Source organism: Struthio camelus, chromosome 9 (genome assembly GCF_040807025.1).
Source record: "Struthio camelus isolate bStrCam1 chromosome 9, bStrCam1.hap1, whole genome shotgun sequence".
Classification (NCBI taxonomy): Eukaryota; Metazoa; Chordata; class Aves; order Struthioniformes; family Struthionidae; genus Struthio; species Struthio camelus.
The window spans coordinates 34004460-34017424 of NC_090950.1; the positions used below are offsets into that span (position 1 = coordinate 34004460).

Consider the following 12965-nt stretch of genomic DNA (forward strand, 5'->3'; position numbering starts at 1 on the left):
ATGGCTGTAATATGACTTCCAAGTGCAGTCAAGGCACAAGTCTATATGGCTTATCTTCATTCTACTGGACAGACTCTCACATTCATCCACATCTCCATGTCACTAGTAGTCAGCTGAATTATGTTTAATAAAACGTTAAGATTTTCTCTTAGGTGTACATCCAAAGAGAAGGCAAAGTGGTAGTGTTATCTTTTTTATTTTGGTTTTCCCCGAGTTGTATATGCACTCAGGCATATTAGCAAAAATAAATTTTATAAATCAAACACATTCACTATGATTTTTAGACAAAAAAGTGTCTTAGATAGCTTTTTTAATGCAAATACCAAACCTAAAATACAGCTTCTTACCATGAGAACACGGAAGGATTCTGAGCTTGTCTCCATCCTCATATTCATCCAGACAAATGGCACATACATCGTACTCATCTCCTGCAGCACAAGACTGAGAATTAGTTTTACAGCAAAAGATTTACAACAGACCTTCGCAAACACATACACATAAGCTCTACTGGCTAGTTTCATGAGTTAAGGGAACTACTAACTCCTCCCCATCCTTTCCGTTTCTTTGGGGCTGTATAGTTGACTTCACTGTATTTTTCTTCTCCTTACTAGGACTAGAGCTCGTTAGCTTTCCCTTCAGGTTCAGGTTAATAAAAATGCTTTAAACCGTTTTAAGTGCTATCTCTATAATACTCTAACGTTCTTATTACGTCACTCTCTCTGCATGTTTTGGCCAAGCATTCATACTAGCAGTCCTAGCTCACCAAGCCTGCCTGTTCCCAAACTGTACCAACTTCACACTAGCTCCTTACTTTCCCAGTGCTCAATAGTTTATGTTTTCGCTATCTTCAGGGCTAAGATCCTGGGTTTTACTGCACAGCAGAGGAGGTAGGAAAGCAAGGAGACGCAGATCCCAATAGAAAGGATATGTACAGAGAAGGGTCGGACTCTCTCATACACTGGAATATAAAAAGGGGAAGAGCATATAGTAAGGCAGAGACCCCTGAAAGAGAAATGAGGCCTCTGTGATCTTGTCACCTACAAGGCATTCATCCCCGCTACTCAATTTTCTGTCTTTCAGAGAAACCTATTACTCCTGTTCCTCCCATTCTCATCTTAATCCTCTCCCAGTAAACTTTTACAAATTGCTCAAGTGCCTTCTGGACCATCTGCTGTACTAAAATTCCACTACTGACCTTCGCGCTCAGATTTGACATAGGAGATTTCAGACTTAGCGTGCTAGGGTCACAGCTACAGCTAACGGCCACAACAAGAATCATTCATCTAATCTGAACAGCTGCTTGGCTCACCTTTCAATATACATACATCGCACGGTAATCTCTGTGACACACGACTGTTCAGCCCAGACTGTAAGATCCTTTTTCCTAACAATTCCAGTATTACTTCCCAAAGCACTGCCCAGGTTACGTGCATGAGAATGAGATCAACTGGGGACAAATCGGAGTCACAGCTCAAGCTCCAAGCTTATTAAAAAGCTGTTGATAAAACACGCGACATGCTGTGAAAGTGCTGTTTTGAGGAAGAAGTGGAGAAAGTGGGGCAGATCTTGGGAAAGTCCAGCTACAACAGGCCCACATTTGGGTCATGAACTTACCCTATATTATCAAAAAACCTGCAAATGAAGGAAGCAGGCAGATTTTGCATTTCTCTGAAGAGAGGGCCTCTAAACATGAACGCTTCTAAAACAGTAGCGGAGCTTTCCCTTTACTATAAGGGAGCAGAACATTTCTGGAACTCAGCTCAAAATTTGTTTGGATAGCATGCTGCTAAACTCAATGCTTTTCTACAGATGGCAAAGTGAGATACGTAAGCTGTTTAGAGTTACTTTTCCAAGTAACACTTAGGATTCACATGCAACTCTGCGCGTTCTGTGCTCTGTGGCTGCTCCGCGGAGCCCGGGAGACCGCGTACATCACAGCAGGGCAAACGAGAGCAGGGCACCAGCAGCACAGGGGCCGAGCTTTCCAGGGAAGCTGCAGAAGACTGATCGAAGCAACACTGGTGACTCAGAAACATTATTAGTGAGGTAGAGTGGCACAAAAGATTAATCCCTAACACCAGCTCAAATTTCAAGTATTATATGGAAGTCAATTTTCAGGGAAAGAGACTTGATAAGAGGAAGAAGTCATTCGCTGACGGGAAAGAGGCAAAGATGTACCGTGTTTTTGTGTAGGTGCTCAGAATAAGATCATTAACGCATGAAATGAAAGTGTTATACACTGAAGGCAAAACTCTAAAAAGCCTCTTGACCTGAATTTTTCATTAATTGCATATTGAACAAAATAAAAACTCTAACAACACACTTTGCCAAAAAACAGTACACTTTCTCGGTAGATCTAGAAAAATTACTTGGCAGAAATGCATTTCTGAAATACAGAAAACGTGTATTCTAGAAGCTGTCTCAGAACCGCCAAAAAAGAAAAAGAGAGGGGAGAAAGGAATTTTGGAAACAACTTGAAAAAAAAAAAATTGTGTATCAGAAATCTTTAGTAAGCAAAATTCTCTAACTGCTTGGCATATATAAATACAAAAATATTTTCAGAAATTACCCATCTATGTACATCACATATAGCCGTGTACCTGTGAACAATGAGAAATTTGGCAGACCTTATGACTTGTTTTCCCTATTAGGCCTACACTGTAGGTGTGTGGCCAGGCAGATGGGCCAGTAATGAAGAGTAATTAGATCAGTGATAATACCATCTGCAGGAGAAAAATAATTTAGGAATACCTAGTAAACAGCAGAACCATACTTACTCTGGGGCAGATTTTAAAAAGGCATTTTAGATATCTAAAATGTATCTCAATCATATCTATCTATATGCACACACATATAAAAATTCAGTATCCAGCGCACTTAAAAATATGTCTTTGCTTAAAATCGTACATACTCTTATTGCCTACTAGTTGTCACATATATTGGCGATTCTTTCCCTGCATAGGTAAAATACAAGCATTTTCAAAGCTGACTGCCTAAAGCAAGCTCTTTATTTTATATTTAAACAGATTTAAGCAAACAGCCCAATTTCTAGAGGCCTTGTGGATGTAGCAACTCCAAAACTCCAAATCCTTTGTCAGGTATCTAACCACTGGTTTGGCATCCTAATGTTTAACACCCCATGTAGAAAAAACTGGCTTTACACATTTCTTAATAATACGCCTACACATCTCTCTTGTCCAGTATTCTGTCTTCACAAACTTACCATATTTCCTTTTCTGCATGACTGAGGAGTTGCATTCCTTAAAACAGTATTATAGCCCTCAGGAGTTGCTTTCAGTTATCCTTCCAAAGGCAAAGGAAAGATTTATCATCAGGAAGACTTAAGTGAATGGATTTTGCATTAATGTCTTGAGAAATCCTATCTTTCACAAAGAAGCATGAAGCAATATATTTTGATTGTGTTGCCAAAGGTGATGTAGAGCAAGTACTGGGTCAAACTTTGTCCTTCTAGTAAAAGCGGCTGAAGAAAGTAATATGAGGGATTAATTTAAAAGAAATATGACTGAAGTGATCATTTGCTTAAAGAAACGAAAATGCCATTTTTCAGATTTTAAAGGAAGATATTAGTGTAAGCACCAAAACTTAAGGCCAATTAAAAGAAGTCCATAGCGAGTCATCTGTTTACAAAGGACTTTCCTGGAACTTCAGCATTAACAGCTCAGCTAGCCAACAGGTGAATCCTGACCTGAAAGTTAAAGTGACTCTGAAAAACATGAGATGGGTTTTTCTCAGAATTACCGCAAAGGAATGAGTAATGCCCTTTCAAGGGCGTAACAGCATCATACAACTACTAAAGTGAGAATCCCTTCTTTCCTCAAATTGGCAACTACTTATTTTCTCAGTCACTGTCTTCTAGTCTCTTACATGCAGAAACAGGAATTAAGAGGAATCAGTCATGCACTGTGTACAGCTAGAGGATCAGAACAAGCAAAAACTGGACAAGTCTACAAAGCGAAGACAGACCGTATGCTGCCCGTATGGTAGTGGAATATGGTTAGAGAGTACATAAATGAGATTGGAGTCCACTGGATGACAGACTGGAGAGAGTACACAGAGGCTGGGGTGCAAAGCACGTCCTTTTATCATACTATTGGTGGCCGATGATGCTACGCATTTGACTTTTCTGGGAGGATCATGTTTTTCTAGGGCTAAAAGGCTTGAGGTTATGAAGAGAGTAGAAGAATAGGAGGATTAGGCTACCGATAGGAATACGTAAAGAAATTAAACATGGAGATGAGCAGAAGACAGTGGCATGGGGTAAAGAAGTAAAGAAATACAGGAAGTCATGGGGGTTATGAGATTTCCGTGCGCTTAGTGCCAAAACTGAACTATTTTAACTGTTCTTATTCCTTATAAGACAACCCAGGCTGTGATATGCAATGTTATACGCTTCAATTTAACAAAAGCTATTTAGATAAACCAATGGCAATCTATTATAACAACTTGTATTACCCATCCATTCCTCAAGCACATCTTGGAGTGCTGCTAGTTTTACCCATAACGCAGTATCAAATTTAGCATGAACAAAAGAAAAAAAAAAGAGGAACAAACACTTGAACATTTAAAACTTTTCCAGAAATTTGTACATTGGACAAAAAATTCGGAAGACAAGCTATGAAGTACCAAAATGTTTTGTTTTAAAATGCAATGCAAAAGGCTTTTGTAAAATTAAACCACAGAAGAGGGTGCTTTTTCACAAGGAGATACTAAAATCAGCTCAAGGCTTCATTTCAGTCACTAAGTTATAGTTTCCTTGCTGACAACCAGCGGAAGATAATTCAAAACTTCTGGGCTGGTTAGCGAAGGTTAGATGTGCCCTATTTCTCCACAGGGAGCAAGATCCGTTGGCTTTTAATGCAGTTGCCTACAAGCTTCTGTGACAATGGCTTTGGGCACTGGAGGGTAAACTGGGGCTGGCTGTTCTGTAACGCTACCCACTCGGGAAGCGAGCGGTATGTAGGCAGAATGATTGTGCTACATGCTGTTTAGCAAGCAAGCGTATGCTATACCCTAAAAAGCATGGTAATTATACCTCTCCTCACCAGCACAAAACAAGTTCTTGGAAAGGAATCATGTCCCCCTGAGAAACAATGCATTTTCCGTGCTCCTAACAATACAGTTAGACACTCCTCCATTCTCAGAGCTGAGGGTAAGTCTGCCATTATACCTATCCAATTTATCATGAGCTGGTCAATTACCAGGATTAGAGGGAAGAAAAATACAATAAATTCACATTTCAAGACTCAATGAATTAAAATGTCACAATAAAAATGGCAGATGTAAAAATAAAACAGCAAGCATCTGAGTAACAGTTTGAGTTGGCTCTTAAAACGCTGACATGAATTTAGCATGATCGTGCTGACATCAATCCATCTTTACGTTATTTTAACTCAGAACAGAATTTGGATCAGCAAAGATTACACATATATAACCACAGAATTCATTCTCTCTAGATTATATAAGTGATCATCTAATACCTTAAGATTTTGGATGTATTGATAGAAAAAGTGAAGTAGAAATTTATTTAGCACTATAAGCTGTAAGACTAAGGAAGCAATAACTTTTAGCTTTTTTCAGAGGATCATTTTCTCCCAGCTATTTCTTCCTGATAGAATTATTCCAAAAGCTGACATTTCAACTCTAATGAGCATAGAAGAGCTAGTTACTGTCACACAATCACAGAAGAAAGTGAGATTAAATTCAACCTCATTGACTTCCACATAGCAAGGAAATGGTCAGAGGTATTTCAGAGGTATTTTGCTTTTTTTTTTTTATTACAGATATTTTTATTTTTATTCGGAATATACTTTTGCTTTGCTTTCTATACCCCTTATTTTCCTTTACATGTTTTGTTTTGTTTCCATTTATCCTCTGCACTGGAGAAGAGAAAGATGAAACTCCAGCTCTTCTGGAGATGCCTTACCACTAAACTGCAGCAAAGACTCAACCTCCCCATGACCGCTACCTACATACTTTAGAGTTGAGCGCATTACTTTCATGAATCAAAGCCGCTGATATTTTCTCCAGTACTCTGAATGTGGTGATGCAGGGTAGTGTCCAGCTTTGCTCTCAATTTATATTTTGCAGTCCACCAGGACTCACAGATAAACTCCAGGCCTGATCCACAGCTAAAGTAGGCAAAGTGTTGAATCCCTTCTAAAAGGGAAATCTGAAAATACTTCATCAGCAAAAACGTCACAGCTGTGAAATACAAGGGTTCTCATCATTCCTTCTTCATCTGAGCACAGAGAGCTCAGCAAAGCGCAAGTCAGATATTAATGGCATCTTGAATATCTCACCATCAGTTTGCTATTCTTACTATCCTAATTAAAACAAATATCTAGACAGAACATGTCCTGACAAACAAGGTGCTGCAGGCACCTTGGGAAATACAAGTACTTGATCCATGTGCTACAAGAATTTATAAAATCATTATTAAATAGTTCAGTCACAAGCTCATTTCAATAAAGGTGATCAGTAGGGAGAGAAAATCTCTTTCTAAAAACGTCCACGTTTGCTATTTTTAAATGATTCCATGATGTCTCATTTTTTCATAAAAATACAGAAGTGTTTCCTTCCAGTATATTGTCGCACCAAGTATATTTGCACAAAAAATAAAATTTATTAACGTATCTATCTAGTACCAGAATACAAGAACCAGTCAACAAGAGCACAGAGCACATTTATGGCATCAGCATAAGCTTATGTTGCATGGACATTTTTCAGTATCGCATAAAAATAGGAACATAAACTAAAGTGACAGTTTTTGTAAGTGACCTATTTTCAAACACTAAATTTATAGTATACATGAATAGTGATAAGTTGAAAGCATAATAGTGAACACATTTTCTCAGAAACACGTTCACCCTTTCTGGACTGCTTTGAGACCCAAGGTACCACAGTCCTGGATATTATGCAAATTGGGCGGATATTTTTCTATGCAAAGTTGCTGGTATGGTCATAGGTCTCTGGAAAATAGGAGTTTTTAGTATGACATCTCTGAAATAGAAAAAATAAGCTTTTTGTCCTGTTTTTCATAGCAGTGGCTACCTGAAGGCACCAGAAGCTGAGTACAGTATGTTCCTCTGGACCTTCGCAGCTAGATAATACTATATGATGACTGACTGAGCTCCAGACAATTCATATTGGAAGCTATTCCCTCAGAAATATCAGAGTTTAAGATGAAGTCCAGTATATGCATATGACGTATCTCGTTTTAGTTAGATTTTCATGTGGAATCACTAAAAGGGAACAAACATTAGTTTTGTTGGCTCAAGATCATTTCTTTCGTGTCAATTTTAAATCCACAGCAATAAATCACTACACCAAGGTTCATCAACCCCCCACAGAAAAAAAAAATTCATTTCTTTGAGAAAGGGTAACATTGCACAAAAGCTGGGTCCACTCAAACTGAACATCTGCTCTGCACAAAGTAGTGTTGTTAATAACGCAGGTCGACTTTATCAAGAGCAAAGAACGGTACGTGGCTCTATCCTTGAGTCCAAGGGTATTCCCTAACATGGTATCTGTTAATAGGCAAATACACTGCCTACTAACGTGTCATTTTGATGAAATTCCCTTTCTACCTTTTCCTTTCACACTTTGCAATAGCTTGAATGAACCACCAATCAGATAGTAAAACGACAACACATTTAAAAAAAATGGAATGGAGAAGAATTTTGTTCTTTTAAGGAACAGACTGAAATACACAAAGACTTAAGGCAGCTTTTTCTGTTTCACAGAATAAAGTAACTTACTGTGGCTTTATTTCTTATATTTTCATTAGATCTTGCATACAATGAATCACTAAAAAGAATCATAGCAGCAAATATTTTAGGATTAGATTTTAATTGCTCTGCCCTCCTAAAAGCATTGTGATGGAATGAAAGGACCACCCCTCTGCAACAGTGGGTAAATTACACCCACAAAATAGTTCTGCTTTTATAGTCTCTACAGTGTCAGGGAATTTACATGCCACAAATACTTATTCATTTGCTGACAAACGATTGGAATAGTGCATCACACAGTGACCGACTCTTGTGGTTGCTGTTAACAAGAGAACAAGAAGGAATTTTGTGGAATTTCTGTATCGGTTTTGTGGTACACTAAAGAATATTTTAATTCTCAGCCACGATCAGTATAGGGTGCCTGCGTTGCTTCCAGTGAAGAAATGTTAAAACTCCTCTTTATTTCAATGAGAGCAGGGTCAAAATATTTTTGTGTACTTTCACTTCAAACTCCACTATTTATCTCCAATATACTCAAAATTGTCTCAAAAGTGACAAAACCCCTCTGCTTAGACTTTTTAGTGTTAAAAACAATGGGGTCTAATTATTTAGACACAGAAAGAACCACTTGCCTTTCTTAAATTTATGTACAGGAAGTTTCTTAAGCTGATCTTTCCTAAGCCGATTTCTTCTTGCCCTGTGTCTGTCTTGCACAAATTTTGTGATCTGGAAACAGGAATAAATAAGACAACATGAACAGCAAATTAAAACAGTAAAAGAAAAACAGAAATTGTAAATAGAAGTTGTTATTCATGAGTAGTCACTATAAGTTAGTCAGGAGGAAGTCCTGGCTCAAACAGTCATCTCTTGTTTGGCTTCGTCCTTGAGTCCAGACAAGGAAAGCCTAAAGCAGTAGTGTTCTTGATGACCATGGCACTTGAAACCAAAAAAAAATATATATATAAAGTTTTCTTTAAAAGGAAAGAAAGAAAATAACGTCCATACTATATAAAATAACGTCCATTGCTGCAATCTCCTACTGAGGTCCAAGTACAATGGATGGCACGTTTTAGGGCAAAATACAATTCATGAAACTTGACTGGCTTCGCTTACAGCAGCTTTAGATTAGTACAGCTCTTTTAGAGGATTATTCCCATGTTCATCAGAATTGTTTTCATAGTACCTAGGGTTTGGTGGGAGGAAGGAAGGAGCTCTTTACTTCAAGCTATAGTATCTTGCTTTTCTTAATAGTTCTTCATGTTATTTCTAGTCTAATTTTAGCACCTGTGGTATGACATTCTTCTTCAACAACAATGACAAATACAAATGACAAAATGGCCTTAACAAAAGCATACACACTAAACAATCTTTTGAAAAATGCAGAGCTTTTAGGCAAAGTAGTTAAAAATGTAGGTGCTCTACCTTTGCCTGTGGATAAGGTAAACACTGGGTGAATATTAATATTATAAATAGCATTAGTATTTCACAGCTTGGGAATCACTAAAAGGCATTGCTGTACTTCACAACAAACGACGTAAAATTGAATAAGCTCACAACCTATGTATGAGCGATATGGACAAACATTATTTGGAGGACGGTCTACCTGAAATTGCATAAGCAAGGAAATTAAAGATGAGCTCAAGTGCCTCAAATTCTCCTCACCAAGTATATATTTCTTCCCCTCATAGCCAATCCTACCTAGCATCTAGTCATTCCTTTAGGGTTGCACAGATAGTTTTCCCTATACATTTGATTTAGAATTTGTATCCGTTGAGTATCACAACTCTGCATTTTACCTAGGTAGTAAAAAATTGTTTTAATTCAGAGCACCAGCTCTGCTGATACTCTAATTCAGAGTATCAGCTCTTAAAAGATCCAGCTGTTAAAAGGCTAATTTAAAAGAACTGGCACCTACGGCTTCTGCAAAAGAGTTTATTTACCTCCTAAAGACAAACACCTTTCAGATTCGTTTACCCCACTCCTATGACATGTTTAATGCCACCTGTGATGCTGTGGTTTTCAGGGTGAGGGAAACAGCTGCAATTCTAAAGAGAGATGGCCTTTCAGAGGGATCAGTCTTGTGTTTGCAACACAACTCCTATTCTTTGCTGAAGCGATTCATGCAAATTAGTCAATATTGAAGTTTATTTCTTGACCTGCAGATGACAGCTCTCTAGTCCCTAAGGAATTTTTGGAACTTACTTAACATCGTCAAAAACCAAAAGCACTGGTGAAAAGCACTGGTGAACCAGTGAAAAATTCTCCAAGAAAATATGAAGAATGCTTTCTATTTTCGAGACATCTCTATTACCATGACAACTGTGGACATTCAGAAAGAGAAGTAAAGCTTCCACTCCTCATTATTATTATTATTATATTTTTCACATCTTCCCCCCTCCTTTATTCATCTTTCCTGTAATGGTAATTTTCTAAATCTCTTTAAACCAGAGGCCCCCTAACTATTCTTACTGTCTTTATCTTTATTCCCTGATTAATATCTTTTCTGGAAAATGAGGGAACAGTACTTCACACCATATTTTGATAGGAGTCAAAGCCAGTGCTTACAATACCACAGTGACTTTCATATTCTTCTTCATTCCCTTCCTTAGATAGCCAGGATCTTGGTCGAATTTTTGACTGCAGGTGTATTCTGAGTAGATGAATAATGGAGCTCGAGTTGGAATTCTGACCGTCTCAGAACAACAAACGTCCACAGAATATTATCCATGGTGACCGCTCTCCTTCAGTGTTACCTATCTCTTCTTACCCGAGTCTGCTGACCCTCAGGATACAAGGATAGAGCTACGCTTTCACCTAATTAACTGGGATAAAGAAGAATGATCAAGGCTATCAGTGATGGGTCAGACAAAGTATTGGTGGATTTCACATCAGCTCTAGTTGATCACTTTTCTACGCTCTGGTTTCAGAGAGCTTCTGCAATTTTGATTGTGCCAAATGCGCCTAGGAGCGTCACTTAAATACATAACTGACAATGCAAAGAACACTAGCACGGAAAGAAATATTTTTAAGAAAACGTTACAGGGCCGTTGCTGTATTACTTTTTCTTTTGCTAAAAATCAGGTAAGTTAATATTTTGGTCAGAGCCCAGCAGAGATTCAAAAAAGCGGTACGCAAAATATTCTGAAATAACGCAGAGTTGTGCTATTTTGCCTTTCATAGGAGACATGAGCCCAAATAAGAATCTCTATAGGTAAGGTATATGTAGTAAGACACATACTATACACTGTAATAGTTTCTGAGCTTGCAGAACGATTACTATACCTGCAGTAAACAACAGTGAGAGACTTGCACTGTGGAACAGCAGAACTAATGTGTATTAGGCAGCCCAAGGTTGATGAGGTGCGACACGCTCTCAGTATATGAGAGCACAGGAACAGGTTGTTTGTTTGGGAAGGAAGAGGAAAAAGGTTGTGAGGTGGAAGGGTAGGGGTGAGGACAGTTCTTCATAAGGAGTTATATGCTGGGGAGGACATCCTAAGGGCTTCTGACATCCCTTTGCCAAGAGGTGCAGCTGTTTACTACACTGAGGAAAAAAAAGTGATTTCAGGTAAACACAGTACAGGTAAATACCATACACAAAGCTTTCTTGGTTCTTTTACTGTACCCCTTCATTTTAACTTCAGTAACCTATACATCTATGATGATTTGTTTGAAAGAAAATAAGTTATTAAAAAGAAGGAACTTACCATAAATATCACGATGAGAATAAGGCAGATCCCTACTATTATTAGGAAAGGTATTAAGTAATACTCCAAAGGAAGACTGAACTCTGGGATTAACACAACATGGCCACTGTGGAGGAAAAGATATCACTTTCTAAGGAGGTTAGAATTTAATGAACAGTGATACAGAATAAATACAATGAAAAACACAAAATAAAGGTTATCAGTAGATACACTAGCGGTATACCTACATGTGTACAACAACAACAAAAAAATCAGCTGATATTTATATAGCATAAAGTCAAATAAATAAAAGGACAAAATGCTTTTTAGAACATTTTTGGAGTTAACACATAGTGAAGTTTGCATGTTCATATACAAAGATGTCCAGGTTTTTAATCCTATTTATTGATTTCAACCATAAATCTAAACCAACATGGAAAACAATCTTGTAGGTGCTTCAATATCAGAATGCGGAAAATATAACATGATCGTCAAAAGACACCAGGAAATCACTCTTATTTACTAATGCATTTTGGGTTACACTTGAGGTTTAATTTCAAATTATGAAGCATGGTAAAGCGTACCCTTTGTCCTCTGGAGAGTCAAATTATGGTACAATAAAACAAAAAGTCTTCCTAGAGTAAAACATGTGGAATCTGATGTGGATGGTGGCAACCAGATATCCAGAATACTAGTATTTATTGACATATAAGGAAATAAACTGGACACTTTCATCAGGTGTTTCTGGCTGCTTGTGCCAACAGAATAATAATGGGGGTTTATTACCACTACTCGTGGAACAGCACTCATCAAGCAGTTTCATCAACAATGCGTCTACTTAAAAAAGACACCATCTAGTTCTTATGATCAATATAGTGGAAGGCATAAGAGCGAACTGAAGGAGCGAGATCTTTAGACTAATACTAAGTACGCCTGCTCTGCCATCCCATTCAAGGTATATATTTGACCATTTTGTTCTCACAATGCTTTTCTTTTCAAACATTTAAACTAACTTAAAAGCTGAACAGAAGCAGTGCAAACATAATCATGCAACCCCAAGCATACACCTCAAACGCGTCCTGCAGAGTCACCTAACATGGGAAGATACCTCAACAACTCTTCTAAAACTAGGATGATGAAAAGAGCCAGCTGCAGTAGTCCTACAGTATGATTACGCATCTACTCAGAGAGATGACCCAGCTCTATTCACTTTGTACAGTTTTGAACAAGAAATGTATGGGGGAGCACCAGGAAAATCAATAATCCCATTTTTCTGGATCTATTCCAGAGCAGAACTACACTTCAAGTCAGACAATAGTTAAGTACTGATAAGGTTTGAACAGATGCCCACTGAAATTCAAGCTATCAACCAAGGAAATTTTCCATTTCAGTATTTATATGGATACATTAAGAATGCTATATAAAAGGCAGATTAACACATACGGTTTAGTCTTGACTTGTCAGTAGTTTCATCACTGCATTGTTTAAGAAGGAAAAAAAGTCTTTAAAAGACCAGCATTTTACTTCAATG

The 12965-nt window shown here is 37.8% G+C and overlaps 1 protein-coding gene across 2 annotated transcripts in view; it reads right to left on the reverse strand.

Annotated features, from left to right (window-relative positions):
* The window catches only part of RNF13 (ring finger protein 13), a 38336-nt gene that overhangs the window by 2492 nt on the left and 22879 nt on the right, over window positions 1–12965 (reverse strand). For both annotated transcript variants that reach the window (XM_068955126.1, XM_068955127.1), the window contains 3 exons: window positions 11456–11561; window positions 8381–8474; window positions 348–428 (listed from right to left, as the gene is read on the reverse strand). In XM_068955126.1, coding sequence (XP_068811227.1) covers window positions 348–428; window positions 8381–8474; window positions 11456–11561 — 281 coding nt within the window. The remainder of the gene's footprint in view (window positions 1–347; window positions 429–8380; window positions 8475–11455; window positions 11562–12965) is intronic.